This window comes from Bombina bombina, chromosome 4, assembly GCF_027579735.1.
Source record: "Bombina bombina isolate aBomBom1 chromosome 4, aBomBom1.pri, whole genome shotgun sequence".
NCBI lineage: Eukaryota > Metazoa > Chordata > Amphibia > Anura > Bombinatoridae > Bombina > Bombina bombina.
In genome coordinates this window covers 126,301,675-126,320,971 of record NC_069502.1, presented here as the reverse complement: position 1 = coordinate 126,320,971, position 19,297 = coordinate 126,301,675, and the positions used below count along the sequence as shown (strand labels likewise).

Here is a 19,297-nt window from a genome sequence, read left to right as displayed (position 1 = left end):
CTGTGCTAGAATTTTAACTGCGCAACAAGGCGCTAAAAAAAGGTCCCTCCCACTCATATTACAACAGTGGGAGACCTGATATAACGTTTTCTATGCAGAAAAATACGTTAGCCATGTGGAAAAAAATCATGCCCAAAAAGGATTTATCACCAAAGTACCTCACAAAAACGAATAACATGCCAGTAAACGTTTTAAAAACAAACTTTTTCAAAGTCATGCAAAGTTATCACTAAGCCTGCTACCAGTCGCTTCTACTGCAGATAAGGCTTAAGCATTATTCCAGTATTAACAGTATTTTTTCAGTCAAATTCTAGTCCCTAGAAAATAACTCAACTGCGCATACATTTATCAGCCTGATACCAGTCGCTACTACTGCATTTAAGGCTGTACTTACATCATGTGGGTAACAGCAGTGTTTTCTTAGTCAATTCCATTCCCAGAAAATATTGTACTGCACATACCTCATTTGCGGGGAACCCCGCATGCTATTCCCATTTTCTGAAGTTACCCCACTCCTCAGAATGTCGAGAACAGCCAGTGGATCTTAGTTACGCCTGCTAAGATCATAGAAAACCGCAGGCAGATTCTTCTTCCAAATACTGCCTGAGATAGAAAAACAGCACACTCCGGTGCCATTTAAAATAACAAACTTTTGATTGAAGAATAAATCTCGCGACCTCCTTCTTTGTTGAGGGTTGCAAGAAAATGACTGGGTATGACATGTGAGGGGAGGAGCTATATAGCAGCTCTGCTTGGGTGATCCTCTTGCAACTTCCTGTTGGGAAGGAGAATATATCCCATAAGTAATGGATGACCCGTGGACTGAACACACTTAACAAGAGAAAAGAATGTAATGCTTAATAAAAGTTCACACAAAAAAAACGTTACTGTCCCTTTAAATTTTCCTATATCTGGGACAGAAAATATCCAATGAGCAGGGTAACCTTGCTGGAAATAGACATTATGTACATTAAAGCAACCATATTTTGTGTCCACAATTCCGTATAAAAAGTGCAAAGAACCACAGAGCACCGCATGTGGGCCAGAAACTTTATTTTAAGTGATTCAGATGAATCACTCCCAAATAATCCTCGCAGTCAGCAATAGAGGTATTTGATGATAGTAACCACTGCATCAATCATGCTCCAAACAGACAGTACAAATATGTACTGGTGAAGCGCTGCTTCTCATCCAAAAGGATTTCAAACTGACACCTTACATTTTCTTAGTTCAGTGTGCTGTCTAAATAAATCCTCAAGTAATTTTCTCAATTTTTTGGAAAACCTATAAAGGAAGGTAATTCCCATTGGTATATCAGAGGATGTGCAGAGCACTGCATGTGGGCCATAATATGTGGTACACTACAGGAGAATTGTGGCATAAATTGACCATAGTCAAGGGACTCCCAAACAGTACAAAGTCTTATAAAGACTGCTTCTTGTAATTCACAAAGTAACTCATTTTTGTGTGCTCTTGTGTCATCCTAAAACACAAAGGATGGGAGAAATCAAGAAAACAGCTGAAATTATCATTTAAAAAAAAAAAAACAGCCAAAGACATACTGTTACTTTAAACTTTAAAACAAAACTCTGTTCTGTTTTTTATCCTTGCAAACGCACAATATATATTAGTACATAAATAATAGCACTGACTGGACCTCAGTGAAATCTTACTGAGGTGTCCGAATGCTCTTCACCCTGAGAACTTTATGTCCCAAACAAAACCGGAGCACAGTTGTAGCGCTATCCGGACACTCAGAGGTGGCAAGTACCGCGTTAACATGCAAACTGCTCTATCTTCCGATAAAGCGAGTGCAGCCTAAGACGCCTTAAACACGGCCCGCCCCTCGTGGGCTTGATAACACATTGCAGCAGATAGACATGTTAGTTGCGCCTCTGTAGAAATAAACGGCGCCAAAACATAACCCCGCCTTTCTTGGGCGTAATAATACAGTCTCCCGGTCGCCATATTTATCACAAAGACCGACTACCGGGAGCAAACTGATCCCTTCTTAGGGAACCTGGGCATCTTGTATCCACTTTAAATAGAGACATTCTGCAGATCAGAAGCATTTGCTGGCACTACACAGACAGCCCAGTAGGAAGTGCTCTGCTACACGATAACACATACAAATGAACAGTTGGCTGTATGCTGTTCTGTTACTTTGTACAGAGTCATACAAATCAGGGCTTCTCTTCAGTGTAAAAACCCCTAGAAGCCACACTCCTGAGCCCCAGTGCCTGCCATTACCACGCTGTCATAGCATCCTTTACATAATAAAGATATAATCCCAGAAAAGTGATAAACTTCCTCTGTCCTAAATCTTCTCTTTTGGTTTCATACCCAGAATAAAAAAAAGTCAGCACTTACCTTGAAAGCTGTGCGACAGCATGGCAGTCCAGCAGGTTTTCCGAGGTCCTCTCCCTCCCATAGCCCTGTGGACCAAGATCAGTCTGAGTTAAAAGTGCTCAGGCTATCTGTATTAGGGCAGCAAATATGTATAGGAGGCGCAGTGAGAATTATGTCCCACCAGTTCCTATTGCTTTAAAGCCACCAAATGCTTCTCTTTTTACTGAAGAGACTGATCTGGTCTAGGCTACACCCCAGCACAAAGTAGCACTCAGAGGCACTACTTTAAAAATAATAAAAACTTGATTGAAGAATCTTTACTAACACCTATCTTACTAACACAGGTAAAGAGAATGACTGGGTTGGGAGGGACGGGAGGAGCTATTTATACAGCTCTGCTGTGGTGCTCTTTGCCTCCTCCTGCTGACCAGGAGGTGATATCCCACAAGGATGAAATCCGTGGACTCATCGTATCTTGAAAAAGAAAATAGTATTTTTATGAAAAAAGAAAATTTATTATCCAGCAATACTCTTGTTCAGGCTGAGTGCATCGTGCCATATGCTTTTCGGGTTGTAACTCCACCCTTGTTTACTGACAGATTTGAACACTGAACAAGTTATTTTTAATTTCCAAGCCGTTAGCTGAAGGGAAACTAGATTTGGATGTTCGAATGGACCTTGAACTAGAAGATCCTGTCTCAAAGGTTGCTTCCATGGTGGAGCCGATGACATATTCACCAGGTCTGCATACCAAGTCCTGCGTGGCCACGCAGGAGCTATCAAGATCACCGAGGCCCTCTCCTGCTTGATCCTGGCTACCAGCCTGGGAATGAGAGGAAACGGTGGAAACACATAAGCTAGGTTGAAGGTCCAAGGCGCTACTAATGCATCCACTAGAGTCGCCTTGGGATCCCTGGATCTGGACCTGTAGCAAGGAACCTTGAAGTTCTGACAAGACGCCATTAGATCCATGTCTGGAATGCCCCACAATTGAGTCAACTGGGCAAAGATCTCCGGGTGGAGTTCCCACTCCCCCGGATGGAATGTCTGACGACTCAGATAATCCGCCTCCCAGTTTTCTACTCCTGGGATGTGGATCGCAGATAGGTGGCAGGAGTGATCCTCCGCCCATTTTATGATTTTGGTCACTTCTCTCATCGCCAGGGAACTCCTTGTTCCCCCCTGATGATTGATGTAAGCAACAGTCGTCATGTTGTCTGATTGGAATCTTATGAATCTGGCCTTTGCTAGTTGAGGCCAAGCCTGGAGAGCATTGAATATCGCTCTCAGTTCCAGAATGTTTATCGGGAGAAGAGACTCTTCCCGAGACCATAGGCCCTGAGCTTTCAGGGAGTCCCAGACCGCGCCCCAGCCTAATAGACTGGCGTCTGTCGTGACGATGACCCACTCTGGTCTGCGGAAGCTCATTCCCTGGGACAGGTTATCCTGGGTCAGCCACCAACGGAGTGAGTCTCTGGTCTTCTGATCTACTTGAATCACTGGGGACAAGTCTGTATAGTCCCCATTCCACTGTTTGAGCATGCACAGTTGTAATGGCCTTAGATGAATTCGAGCAAAAGGAACTATGTCCATTGCTGCAACCATCAACCCTACTACTTCCATGCACGGAGCTATGGAAGGCCGTAGAATAGAGTGAAGAACTTGACAAGCGTTTAGAAGCTTTGACTTTCTGACATCTGTCAGGAAAATCTTCATTTCTAAAGAATCTATTATTGTCCCCAAGAAAGGAACTCTTGTCGACGGAGACAGGGAACTTTTTTCTATGTTCACTTTCCATCCGTGAGATCTGAGAAAGGCCAGAACGATGTCTGTGTGAGCCTTTGCCTTTGAAAGAGACGACGCTTGTATCAGAATGTCGTCCAAGTAAGGTGCCACTGCAATGCCCCTTGGTCTTAGAACCGCTAGAAGGGACCCGAGTACCTTTGTGAAAATCCTTGGAGCAGTGGCTAGCCCGAATGGGAGAGCCACAAACTGGTAATGTTTGTCCAGAAAGGCGAACCTTAGGAACTGATGATGATCTTTGTGGATAGGAATATTTAGATACGCATCCTTTAGATCCACGGTAGTCATAAATTGACCCTCCTGGATTGTAGGTAAGATCGTTTGAATGGTTTTCATCTTGAACGATGGCACTCTGAGAAATTTGTTTAGGATCTTTAAATCCAGAATTGGTCTGAAAGTTCCCTCTTTTTTGGGAACCACAAACAGATTTGAGTAAAACCCCATTCCTTGTTCCACGGTTGGAACTGGGTGTATCACTCCCATTTTTAACAGGTCTTCTACACAATGTAAGAATGCCTGTCTCTTTATTTGGTTTGAAGATAAGTGAGACATGTGGAACCTTCCCCTTGGGGGTAGTTCCTTGAATTCCAGAAGATAACCCTGAGAAACTATTTCTAGTGGCCAGGGATCCTGAACATCTCTTGCCCAAACCTGAGCGAAGAGAGAGAGTCTGCCCCCTACTAGATCCGGTCCCGGATCGGGGGCTACTCCTTCATGCTGTTTTGGTAGCAGCAGCAGGCTTCTTGGCCTGCTTACCCTTGTTCCAGCCTTGCATCGGTTTCCAAGCTGGTTTGGTTTGCGAAGCATTACCCTCTTGTCTAGAGGCTGCAGAGTTGGGGGCCAGTCCGTTCCTGAAATTGCGAAAGGAACGAAAATTAGACTTATTCTTGGCTTTGAAAGGCCTATCTTGTGGGAGGGCGTGGCCCTTACCCCCAGTGATGTCTGAGATAATCTCTTTCAATTCTGGCCCAAAAAGAGTTTTACCCTTGAAAGGGATATTAAGCAATTTTGTCTTGGAAGATACATCCGCTGACCAAGACTTTAGCCAGAGCGCTCTGCGCGCCACAATTGCAAACCCAGAATTTTTCGCCGCTATTCTAGCTAACTGCAAAGCGGCATCTAAAATAAAGGAATTAGCTAACTTAAGTGCGTGAACCCTGTCCATAACCTCCTCATACGGAGTCTCTCTACTGAGCGACTTTTCTAGTTCTTCAAACCAGAACCACGCTGCTGTAGTGACAGGAATAATGCACGAAATAGGTTGCAGGAGGTAACCTTGCTGTACAAAAATCTTTTTAAGCAAACCCTCCAATTTTTTATCCATAGGATCTTTGAAAGCACAATTATCCTCGATAGGAATAGTACTGCGCTTGGCTAGTGTAGAAACTGCCCCCTCGACCTTAGGGACTGTCTGCCATAAGTCCTTTCTGGGGTCGACCATAGGAAATAATTTCTTAAATATAGGAGGGGGAACAAAAGGTATGCCGGGCTTCTCCCACTCCTTATTCACTATGTCCGCCACCCGCTTGGGTATAGGAAAAGCGTCTGGGTGCACCGGAACCTCTAGGAACTTGTCCATCTTGCACAAATTTTCTGGAATGACCAGGTTGTCACAATCATCCAGAGTAGATAACACCTCCTTAAGCAGTGCGCGGAGATGCTCTAATTTAAATTTAAATGTCACAACATCAGGTTCTGCCTGTTGAGAAATTCTACCTGAATCTGAAATTTCCCCATCTGACAAAACCTCCCTCATGGCCCCTTCAGATTGGTGTGAGGGTATGACAGAGCAATTATCATCAGCACCCTCCTGCTCTACAGTGTTTAAAACAGAGCAATCGCGCTCTCTCTGATATGCAGGCATTTTGGATAAAATATTTGCTATGGAGTTATCCATTACTGCCGTCAATTGTTGCATAGTAATAAGCATTGGCGCTCTAGAAGTACTAGGGGCCTCCTGCGTGGGCAAAACTGGTGTAGACACAGAAGGAGATGATGTAGAACTATGTCTACTCCCTTCATCTGATGAATCATCTTGGGCAACTTTAATATCTGTGGCAGTACTGTCCTTACTTTGTTTGGACGCTATGGCACAATTATCACACAATTTTGAAGAGGGAGACACATTGGCTTCCATACATACAGAACATAGCTTATCTGAAGGCACAGACATGTTAAACAGGCTTAAACTTGTCAATAAAGTACAAAAACCGTTTTTAAACAAAACCGTTACGGTCTCTTTAAATTTTAAACAGTGCACACTTTATTACTGAATATGTGAAAAACTATGAAGGAATTGTTCAAATTTAACCAAATTTTCACCACAGTGTCTTAAAAGCATTCAAAGCATTGCACCCCAAATTTGAGACATTTAACCCTTAAAATGAAGAAACCGGAGCCGGTTACAGTTTTAACCCCTCTACAGTCCCAGCTACAGCCTTTGCTGCGACTTTACCAAACCCAGGGGGTATACGATACCAAATGAAGCCTTCTAGGAACCTTTTCAACTACTTTCAGACCCACACACATGCAGCTGCATGTCCTGCTCTCAAAAGTAACTGCGCAGTAATGGCGCGAAAATGAGGCTCAGCCTACTACAGGGAAGGCCCTTCCTGACTGAAAAGGTGTCTAAACCAGTGCCTGACGTTAAAAAAACGTTCCCCAAAATTTATAAGTGTGAATATCAACATCAAGTTTTATAAAATGCCCAAATAAAGCAATCGATCTTGCCCATAAAAGTGTCTACCAGTTTTATAGCCCACATTAAGCCCTTTATTCTGTTTGTTTTAGACTAAGAAAATGGCTTACCGGTCCCCATGAGGGGAAATGACAGCCTTCCAGCATTACACAGTCTTGTTAGAAAAATGGCTAGTCATACCTTAAGCAGAAAAGTCTGCTAACTGTTTCCCCCAACTGAAGTTATTTCATCTCAACAGTCCTATGTGGAAACAACAAACGATTTTAGTTATTGCTGCTAAAATCATATTCCTCTCACAAACAGAATTCTTCATCTTTTTCTGTTTCAGAGTAAATAGTACATACCAGCACTATTTTAAAATAACAAACTCTTGATAGTAGAATAAAAAAACTACAACTAAACACCACATACTCTTCACCATCTCCGTGGAGATGTTGCCTGTGCAACGGCAAAGAGAATGACTGGGGTGGGCGGAGCCTAGGAGGGACTATATGGACAGCTTTTGCTGTACTCTTTGCCATTTCCTGTTGGGGAAGAGATATTCCCACAAGTTATGGATGACGCCGTGGACCGGACACACCAATGTTGGAGAAATTGTAAATCCTAGCGTTTGCGAAACGCTAGGATTTGCAATTGGTACAAATAAAGGGTACTTTCAGTTATGAAGTATAAAATACTTCATCCTGAAAGCTCCTTTATTTGATGGAAGAATTTGCAGCATTGAGCTGCTCAGGCAGCCCACGACAGAACACTATCTGCTGTGAGATGAAGGTTTCCACCTATCAGCAAAATAGTGTTCTGCTGTAGGCTGCCTGAGCAGCTTAGTGCGATCAACTCTTCCAAAAAAAAAAAAAAAAAAAAAAAAAGAAGCTTTCAGCATGAAGTATTTTATACTTCATAACTGATAGTCCCTTTATTTGTTCCAATTGTAAATCCTAGCATTTTTTAATATATTGTTTTAATAAACAAAGTTTTTAATTTAACTCAAGTCAAAGTGGTAGCACCTTACATTCCTATGTTCGTTTGAATATTGCATGGATGCAAGCTTATTTTCCTGCTTATGAGCCTGTTTGTTAGGAGAACCTGGAGTAGGTGAGCTGATATGCCCCAATATATCAGACTGGATCTACTAGCACATAAGTGTGCTTGATTGAAAAGGGAGTACCCATTTGGCATTTCTATCATTTATATCTCATTGGTCTAGTTGATCTGCACATGAGGCACTCTCCTGCTTTTCCCCTTATTTTAGAGCTCATCTGACTGGGCGCTCCTGGCGAGCTGATACGCCCTAATATATCAGCTTGTGTCTACTAGCACATAAGGGTGCTTTTTTAAAATGCGAGTACTCATTTGGCATCTTTATAAGTTTTTCCATATACGTCTGGTTGATCTACACATGGGGCGCCCCTCTGTTTTCTCTCATCTCATAGTTTACCAGGATTTATCTGTGAGGAGTGCGGCCATCATCTTTTTGTGGATACACACATTCTGTGGACAGTGCTCAACACTGACCCTACCCTGGGCCTAGAATTACATTGTATGTATATTGCATATGGGAATATGCTGTGTGTTTAATTTGATTTAATATATTTTTATTATCATTTGTATATTCAGTATGTGTGCCCCCTCTGTTCTCAGTCTATTCTATAGAATTTTCAAAGATTAATTTATTTTGTCCCCTTTTCCTGTAATTTAAGTACACTGTTTTATTTAACAGTATCATGGCATTTAACGTCCCTTTAAAGACTAAATTTATACAGAAAAGACAATGAACAAATTCACTGAAAAACTTTACAATGCTTCATTCACACCAGGAAAAAAAAAAAAAGTTCAAAGAAGCGCGATTTTTTTGTACTCACAAATTCAGTATCGGTCCACATTCTTAACCGCTCCACCTCTCTAGATTTCCCACTCCGCCTGATGTTTATGTTATCCATTTCCTGCAACACAGCTTCAGCAGTACTGCAAATGAGAAGCAATCCGTTAGTGGAAAACAAACTATGCTTACCAGATCATTTCCTTTCCTTCTGTATGAGGAGTGTCCATGGCTTCATTCCTTACTTGTGGGAATACTGAACCTGGCCACTTGGAGGAGGAAGACACCCCAGCCAAAGGCTTAAATACCTTCCCACTTCCCTCATCCGCCAGTCATCCTGCCGAGGGAACAAGGAACATTAGAAGAAATATCAGGGTATAAATGGTGCCAGAAGAACAAAACCAAATTTAAGTCTGTCCAACGAAGAATTCGGGCGGGAGCCGTGGACTCTCCTCATACAGAAGGAAAGGAAATTATCTAGTAAGCAAAATTTATGTTTTCCTTCTTAATATGAGGAGAGTCCACGGCTTCATCCCTTACTTGTGGGAAACCTATACCCAAGCTTTAGAGCACACTGAATGAAAACGGGAGGGTAACGAGAGGTGGACCATGTTCCGGGGGCACCACAACCTGCAAAACCCTTTATCCCAAAAGTTGCTTTTGCCGAAGCAAAAACGCCAAAGATGTAAATTTTTGAAAAAATATGTAAGAAAGACGAGGTAGTTGCCCTACAAATTTGAACCCTAAAGGCCTCATTCTCAAAACCCAAGAGGGAGCCACAGCACTAGTTGAATGAGACTTAATCCTCTGAGGAGGCTTGGTCCCGCTGACTCCATAAGCTAAGCAAACATGTTCCTCAACCAGAAGAACAAGAAAGTGGACAAGGCTTCCTGTCCCTGACTCTTCCCAGAAGAGACGCAAACAAGGAAGAAGTTTGACAAAACTTCATTGTAGCCTGAAGATAGAACTTCAAGGCCCGAACCACATCTAAGTTATGAAATAAGGATTAGGACACAAGGAAGGAACAACAATCTCCTGATTGATGTTGCGATCTGAACCATAGGAAGGAAACCTAACCCAGAGAGAACAGCCTTAGCCGCATGAAAAACTAGGTTAGAACCTCACATTGCAAGGCAGCCATCTCAGACAAAAAAAAAAATCTTAAGGTCAACTCCATGCATAAGCCCAAACAGAGCCTCCCGCAAAACTTAGAACAAGATGTAAACTCCAAGGAGGAGCACTAGATCTCAACACATGCCTGATCTAGTCAAAGCCTGAGGACTAGACATCTGGAAGCTCCATGAGCCTCTCAAGCAGTAAAAACAGATAGGGCCAAAATCAGTCCCCTAAGGGAGCTAACAGAAGGCCCTTCCCCAGAGCACCCTGGAGAAAGGAAAAGATCCTGAAACCTGGCCTTATGCCAAGAGAATTCCCCGCTCTACATACCATAAGAATTAGGCCCTGCACCCCTTATGATAGATGAGACTATACATCGGCATATGAGCTAGAACGAGAGTAACATTATATCAGAAAAAAACCTCTCTTGGCTAAGACAAAGCATTCAATTCCACACAGTCAGCCTCAGAGTGCAGGTTGTGATGAACACAAGGACACTGCTCCAGCAGATCCCTGTAACAAGGTCCATGGAGGCGAAGCCCCTAAACTGCGACAGAACTCTAGAAATAAACGGAGCAAACCGTCTCACTGACGTCTGCTCCTACTAGGATCGACCATCCACAACAAAGGGCGACATGGCCGAAGAGAAGAAGGTTAAAAGAAACCTCTAAGGAATGCTAGATCTCTAACATTCAGGATGAAAAAGCCTGGAGTCCCACCTGGGTTCAAACCCACCTTCTGCTATAGAAGCGGTGGAGCCAACACTGACGCCTTGAAAGCCTGAGTGGCTTCCCTATCCGACACAAACATTCGAGCCGAGAATTATTGTTGGGGACATCTGAACCTGAAAAATACGCTCATAGATAGGGTCACTGGCAATGAGCAAGCGTGGGCTTCCGCCCACCAAACACGAGATCGCCCCCCTCCGATTAGCAGGAGGAACTGTCCTTCAAAAGAAGGTCTCCCCACTGAGAGGTCCCAACTGGTACGAACCCAGAAGACCACATCCTCCAAGCAGAATGCTCGCTGAGGAACCAAAGATATAATTGGAAGGAAACTCACATACCACGGACCTCCCTAGGACACACTCTCCCCACAAACAAGGAAGTGACAAAGTCAAAACCGCCCCAGGAGAACTAAGAAAAAAATTCTGAGAACAGGGAGATCTGAACGGAACACTGGGAATTGATTTCCCACACCGGTATTCCATGTAAGTCTGTTAAGACAGAATCAGCAGCACTATGCCAAAGTCACTGCCTCGGCTGTGTATCACTCTCCACCCCAGCGTCAACAAAGACCAGAAGGGGGCTGAAGGGCATATCCCGATGGAAAATTTGCAAGATCTCAGGACTTAAAGAAAGCTGCCACAGCAGGATTCAACACTAAGCCTTCAGCTTGCTAGGCAGGGTAGATAAAAATCCCTGTCTCTAAAACCAAACATTATCCAGATCCACCCTGGTATCGACACCAGTAACTAAGGTCCAACTCTGAGGATCAAAAAGACACGAGAAATCTCAAAGTCTATTAGCAGGCGAACGTAAGAAACCCAGAAAAGCCGAGACCTGGAAACTACCGTAAATTCTGGAAGCAGGATACTGCCACCTTAGACCCCAGATCCCAAGAAGAATCAGAACGAGGTTTATTGAAAGATATGGTTCCTAAGAACCAACATTTGCACAAAAAGGATGAAAACAGGAAAGACGTCTTATATTCTCCAGCAGAAAGAACTGATAAGCTCTGCTTCAAAATCATAGAACCCAATTAGGACGGGAAGACCCGCCCCCCCATTAGGGTATGCACCAACAGTGGAAGAGAATATCCCGACTTCTCTGACAAGACAATTGCCCAGAAAAGAAGCCTCACTCCGGTCTCTAGGACCCCTAGATCCATATGATCCAGTATCAAGCACCCATCCCAGATAATATCTAAACAGGTCCAGCCTGTTAACTAGGATAGATGGGCCTGCTGTACCTGTACCGAAATCTAGAAGAAAAAACTTCTAAGTAGAAAGGAACAGACCTAATAGTATCCACAACAGGTCCTGCCTGTCATCTAGGATAAGACGTATCTTCAGGAACACTCTCAGGCTAAAACAAAACTTCTTAAGTTCCAGCAGAGCAGAAATCTATAAGCTTCCAACAAAAGTCGCCAACAATCTCGACCATCAGTCGATAGTATAAAAAATCCCATCCGACGAAATGTCTAAGAAGAGTTTCTAAAACAATACAGAGCTCAAAAAAAAAAAAAAAACTATCCGGAACGGAATAGTAAAGAAAAAGGCAAAAGCACACAGTGATAAGCTGAAAAGGAGTGTGTAAACAAAAACAGGTCCTGCCTGTCATACGACAACCCCCCATAGAGCTCGGAACTGGAATTCTAAATAAATGATAAAACAAAAAGTAAAACAAGACAAGGAATATCACCATCCTTCACTCGTCTTAGTTAAGATCGTTATCTGATTTAGAGGACAGATTCCACTTACGGAGCAGAATTGGAAACCTCTAACATCGCCAAAACATCTCTCAGAAGTAAATGCAGGCGTGCCAATCTAAATCTAAATGCTAAGCCCTCCGGAGTTGGAGAACCCAAGTCAGCAGACTACAACCCTGAAGGTTTTCCCTCTGAAGCCTCAGAGAGAACCGCAACCCCAGAGGACTGATCGGACACCAATTGTCCTTGGGCAGGTGAGCCCGGATTAACCCCTCGCTTGCGCATAGCGGGAATAGGTAACCTCGCTAAGGCCATGAAGAACTGCGTAGTAACATCTACGCAGTTCTTCAAATTATAGAAAGAAAAAACTGGCACCTTATACACCCACCACCTCCTATGACCCAGACAGATATAGAAGCTCCTCTCTGCAAACACCCGGTCAGGAATCAGAAGCGGTAAAAAAAAAAAAAAAAGTGACCATTCCCAGTCACATGGTGTTCATGCAGGACCTGCCCCTGCTAAGGTAAAAGCGCGCCAGCTTAATATAAAGAAACTGCGCAGCTCTCAAAATGAAAATAACCTGTACGTTTCCTATCAGCCTAAAAGCCCAAACGTTCTTACACATATGCAGTCTAAATCACATAACAAATATGATTAAAAAAACGAAATTTATGCTTACCTGATAAATTTATTTCTTGACACTGAGTCCACAGATCATCTAATTACTATTGGGAATATCACTCCTGCCCAGCAGGAGGCAGCAAAGAGCATCATAGCAAAGCTGTTAACTATCACCTCCCTTCCCTCCAACCCCAGTCATTCGACCGAAGTAAAGGAGAAAAAAGGAAGCAATGAGGTGCAGAGGTGCCTGAGGTTTATAACATGACAAAAATCTGTCTTAAAAAAAAGGGCGGGCCGTGGACTCACCGTGTCAAGAAAGAAAGAAATTTATCAGGTAAGCATAAATGTTTTCTTTCTAATGACACGGTGAGTCCACGGACCATCTAATTACTATTGAGAATCAATACCAAAGCTAGAGGACACAGATAAGGGAGGGACAAGACAGGGAACCTAAACAGAAGGCACCACTGCTTGAAGAACCTTTCTCCCAAAAGAAGCCTCAGCCGAGGCAAAAGTATCAAACTTATAGAATATAGAAAAAGTGTGGAGAGGACCAAGTTGCGGCCTTGCAAATCTGTTCCACAGAAGCTTCATTTTTCAACGCCCAGGAAGAGGAAACAGCCCTCGTAGAATCAGCCGTGACTCTCTCAGGAGGCTGCTGTCCAGCAGTTTCATAGGCCAAGCGAATGATACTCTTCAGCCACAAAGAGAGAGAAGTAGCCGTAGCTTTCTGCCCCTTACTTCTCCCAGAGAAGACCACAAACAAAGCAGAAGACTGGCGGAAAATCCTTAGTCGCCGGTAAAAAGAATTTTAACGCACGCACCACATCCAGGTTGTGCAGCAGACATTCCTTATGAGAAGAAGGGTAAGGACATAAGGAAGGAACAACAATTTCCAGATTAATGTTAGATCTGAAACCACTTTAGAAAGAAACCCTAACTTAGTACGCAAAACTACCTTATCCAAATGAAAAATAAGGTAAGGAGACTCATACTGTAATGCTGAGAGCTCTGAAACCCTACGAGCAGATGAAATAGCAACAAGAAAGAAAACCTTCCAAGATAACAATTTAATATCTAAGGAATGCATAGGCTCAAACTGAGCCTGCTGAAGAACTCTAAGAACAAGGTTAAGACTCTAGGGAGGAGTAACAGGTTTAAACACAGGCCTGATTCTGACCAAAGCCTGACAGAACGATTGCACGTCTGGTACATCCACCAGATGTTTATGTAACAAAATAGACAAGGCAGATATTTGACCCTTCAAAGAACTTGCTGATAAACCCTTCTCCAAACCCTCTTGGAGAAAAGACAACATTTTAGGAATCCGAACTACTCCAAGAGTAGACTCTGGATTCACACCAATGCAGATATTTACACCATATCTTATAGTAAATCTTTACACCATAACCTGATAAACCGGGCCAAAGCTAATTGAGGCCAGGCCAGAATAGCATTGAAGATTGCCCTCAGCTCCAGAATGTTTATGGGTAGAACAGACTCCTCCCGAGTCCATGTCCCCTGAGCCTTTAGAGAGCCCCAGACTGCTTCCCATCCCAGCAGGCTGGCATCTGTTGTCAATCACCCAGGTGGGTCTGCAGAAGCAGGTTCCCTGGGAGAAATGATCCTGAGACAACCATCAAAGAAGGGAATGTTGTCACCTGATCCAGCGGTAATCGCGGAGACAGACCCGCATAATTCCCTTTCCACTGCCTGAGCATGCATAACTGCAGAGGTCTGAGGTGGAAACGGGCAAACTGAATGATGTCCATGGCAGCTACCATCAGACCGATCACCTCCATACATTGAGCCACTGACAGCCGAGATGACTGAAGCGACAGACAAGAGCTGAAAATCATTGTTTTTTTTTACCTCTGCCAGAAATATTTTCATCGATAGGGAACCTATTATGGTTCCCAAGAACACTACCCTTGTAGCTGGAATTAAGAAACTCTTTCAAAAATTCACCTTCCATCCATGAGAGCGCAGGAAGGATAACATCTCCGTGTGGGAGCGTGCTTGTTGAAAGGATGGCACCTGATCCAGAATGTCGTCCAGATAAGGTGCCACTGCAATACCCCGCAACCTGAGCACCACCAACAGGGATCCCAGGACTTTTGAAAAAATCCTGGGAGCTGTGGCAAGGCCGAATGGAAGAGCCACAAACTGGAAGTGTTTGTCTCGAAATGCCAACCTCAGAAACTTGTGATGATCCCTGTGGATGGGAACATGCAGGTACGCATCCTTTAAATCTACTGTTGTCATAAATTGACCCTCTTGAACCAAGGGAAGAATGGATCTAATATTTTCCATCTTGAAGGACGGTACTTTGTTGAATTTGTTTAGACTTTTGAGATCTAACATTGGTCTGAATGTTCCCTTCTTTTTTGGGAACCACAGATTGGAGTAAAATCCCAGACCCTGTTCCTGCATTGGAACAGGAACTATCATTCCCAGGTCGGAAAGGTCCAGAACACAGTGTAAGAACGCCTCTTTTTATCTGGTCTACAGATAATCTTGAGAGCAGAAACCTGCCCCTGGGAGGAAAGGTCCTGAACTCTAGTTTGTATCCCTGGGACACGATGTCCACCGCCCAGGGATCCAGAACATACCGAACCCAAGCCTGAGCGAAGAAGGAAAGTCTGCCCCCCACAAGATCCGGTATCGGATCGGGGGCAGACCCTACATGCTGACTGAGTAATTAGCGGGCTTCTTAGATTGCTTTCCCTTGTTCCAAGACTGGTTGGACCGGTTCCTGCTTGGTAGAGGGAGAGGAAGGCTTACCCTTGAAGTTTCAAAAGGAACGAAAATTACTCTGACATACCTTCTGCTTATTCCTCATCCTGAGGGAGGAAATTACCCTTTCCTCCCGTAATGTCAGAAATAATTTCCGCCAATCCCGGCCCAAACAAGGTCTTGTAAGGTCTTGTAAGGAATTGCCAAGAGCTTACATTTAGACAACACATCCGCAGACCAGGATTTTAACCAGAAGGCTCTGCGGGCCAGCACAGCAAACCCAGAAATGTTTGCTCCCACCTTCATAACCTGTAGGGAAGCATCCATAATAAAGGAAATGGCCAAATTAAGGGCCCTGATCCTATCCTGGATCTCTTTAAGGGGAGTGTCTGAATAGAATCAGACAACGCATCAAACCAGTATGCCGCCACACTAGTGACGGTAGCAATACACATCGCAGGTTGCCATTGTAAACCCTGGTGTACATACATCTTTTTGAGCAACCCCTCCAACTTCTTATCCATAGGATCCTTCTTAAAAATAGGGGATGGAGAAAAAGGGATACCCGGTCTCTCCCATTCCATAGCAATAATCTCTGTAGCCTTATCTGGTACAGGAAAAACCTTCACCATGGAAAGTACATCAAAATACTTGTTAAGTTTACTAGACTTTTTAGGATTGACTACGACAGTAGTGTCGGAGTCATCCAGTGTAGCTAAAACCTCCTTAAGTAACAAACGGAGGTGTTCCAGCTTAAACCTGAAGGATACAACTTCAGCATCAGAAGAAGGAATTACACTGTGAGTCTAAAATTTCACCCTCAGATGCTACCAAAGTATCCTCCTCAGATTTCTGGAAGGGAACATTCGGAATAGCCACTACTGTGAAACCTTACTCACTGATTCCTTACATTTCCTCTTGCGCTTTCCCTGCAGCATGGGAAAAGCAGACAACGCATTAGATACCCCAGAAGACATGAGGCTAGCGATGTCTTGCAAAGTCACTCCAGGCGGAGCTTGAGAGGAAGCGCAGGGTACTGCATGTGTGGACGATAGCATTTGGGACACCTGAGAAGAAAGCTGTGGCATATCTTGAACATTGTCAGAAGACCCCTGGCCAGCATCCGCTTTAGACAACGTTGGCTCAGAAAAAAGTCTATCCCTGTAATTTAAAGTTCAATACATGAGGAACAGAAAGGGATAGGTGGTTCCACGTTAACATCAAAACAAAGAACAACAAACATTTTGCATGGCCTCTTGATCCATCTCTACTCACAATTGATCAATTTAGAATAAACTGATAAATTAGGTTGAAATTAACACACCAAAAAAACGTTACTGTCCCTTTAAATGTTCAGAAACTGTCAAATACTCCGGACAACCTCTACACCTCAGCATAGCTTTGCTGAGGTGCCTACCTTCCTTGATGCCACCAGAGTGTGTATTCTGTTAGCAGAAGTCCGGACTCAACCTAAGCACTTTGTCAGATCTGAGGCTGCTCTACCACTTCACCAAAGCACAGCGTACAAGACTGCAATATCGCAGTACCGGAACACCAGAAGTGAAGGGGAAAAGGCGCGCAACGGAAAACTTGCCACCTCAGCTAGCTCCGCCCATCGTATAAAAAAAATGAATCTCCCGGTCGGCAAATGTCTCCAAAATTACACCGCCGGGAGTAAGTGAAACACACTCCACACATTGAGCCACAATTTTCTCGTCCCCAGTGCCTGCCATTACTGCCATCCATAGCATAATCCCCTATACCATAGGAGAATGTCTATTGTGTCCGATAATAAAATTAAAGTTCCAAAGTGTTCATGTATATGTCCCAGAAAAAATAAATTCAGCACTTACCTTCGGTAATCTGCCAGGCAGCTCACTAGGTTTGAAAGGCATGTTCCCTCACATGGACCTGTGGAAGAAAAACAAAGACTCAGTAATCTTAATAAGGGTTTCAAAGTTAGGGCAGCATTAAATAAATGGGAGGTGCAGTGAGGATTGTACCCCACAAGTTCCTATTGCTTAAAAACCACTACTGCTCTACTGAAGAGACTGATATAAACTGGGGTTGGTGGGAAGGGAGGTGATATTTAACAGCTTTGCTGTGGTGCTCTTTGCTGCCTCCTGCTGGGGAGGAGTGATATTCCCAATAGTAATTAGATGATCCGTGGACTCACCGTGTCATTAGAAAGAAAACCCCACTGTTCAATAATCCCCCTCAGGAGATATTAACCCTTGATTCCATAAAGATAAGGAGTCCCACTGGGACCCTGTCTTCTATCGTTAACATGTGTGTAAAACAATGAAACGATCTTAACGGAATCTATGCCGTGGAACAGTGACACAGTCCTTCAAGTTTGACAGATTGTAGCAGCTCTTCTGACATGGACTTGAGTGAAGAAAGCAGGCAGTGAAACTCGTCAACGCTAATTGCTTAAGGAGCTGTTAATGAGTCTGGATGGGTTTGCAGAAAGACTCTCCCTGCATCTCTAGACTAACTTTCATCCATGCTCTCACTGAAAGACTGACAAAACTACTTAAAACTCCAGTCCCATCTCAAATTGTACTACCCTCCATAAGAAACTACTCCGAAATCTTCTGACACTTCTCTGCCAACCTTCTGTGATGAAAGGCAAAGAATAACTGGGGGATGAGGGAAGTGGGGGAGGTATTTAAGCCTTTGGCTGGGGTGTCTTTGCCTCCTCCTGGTGGCCAGGTTCAGTATTCCCACAAGGAATGAAGCAGTGGACTCTCCTCATATTAAGAAGGAAATATACATGCATATACTCATGCATATGTATATAATATGCAAGTATGAGTGTGTAGTTACATTTTATAAAAACAAAATGTATGCTTACCCGATACATTTATTTCCGGATATGGCGAGTCCACGGCTTGAGTAATTATTGTTGGGAATATCACTCCTGGCCAGCAGGAGGAGGCAAAGAGCACCACAGTTAAACTGCTAAGTATCACTCCCTTACCCAGAACCCCCAGTCATTTGACCAAAGGGAAATGGAGAAAAAGGAGTAACACAAAGTGTAGAGGTGCCTAAGGTTATAGTCAAAAGAACAACTGTCTTAAAATAAAGGGTGGGGCCATGGACTCAGCATATACGGAAATAAATTTATCATCAGGTAAGCATAAATTTTGTTTTTCTTTCTTAAGATATGGCAAGTCCACGGCTTTAGTAATTACTGTTGGGAACCAATACACAAGCTAGAGGACACGGATAAATAGGGAGGGACAAGACAGGCAGTCCTAAACCGAAGGCACCACCGCTTGAAGAAACTTACGCCCAAAAGAAGCCTCAGCCGAGTCAAAAGTATCAAATTTGGAAAAAGGATGTAGAGAAGACCAAGTTGCAGCCTTGCAAATTTGTTCCACAGAAGCTTGATTATTAAAAGCCCAAGAAGAGGAAACAGCTCTTGTGGAATGAGCCGTAATTCTCTCAGGAGGCTGCTGTCCAGCAGTCTCACAAGCCAAACAAATTATACTTTGTAACCAAAAAGGTAGTAGTAGCAGTAGCTTTCTGACCTTTATGTTTCTCAGAGAAACAGACAAAGGCGACAGAGGACTGGGAAAAATCCTTAGTCGCCTGTAAGTAGATTCACATTTCATCCGTGGTAACGAAGAAAAGACAATATATCTGTGTAAAATTTTGCTTGTTGAAACGATGGCGCCTGAATCAATATGTCGTCCAGGTACAGTGCCACAGCAATTCCATGA

The 19,297-nt window shown here is 43.5% G+C and overlaps 1 protein-coding gene across 1 annotated transcript in view; it reads right to left on the bottom strand.

Annotated features, from left to right (window-relative positions):
- Window positions 1–19,297, bottom strand: part of ATAD2B (ATPase family AAA domain containing 2B) — an 823,789-nt gene that overhangs the window by 737,434 nt on the left and 67,058 nt on the right. The window contains exon 5 of the mRNA XM_053711168.1: window positions 8,710–8,812. Within this exon, the coding sequence (XP_053567143.1) occupies window positions 8,710–8,812 (103 nt within the window). The remainder of the gene's footprint in view (window positions 1–8,709; window positions 8,813–19,297) is intronic.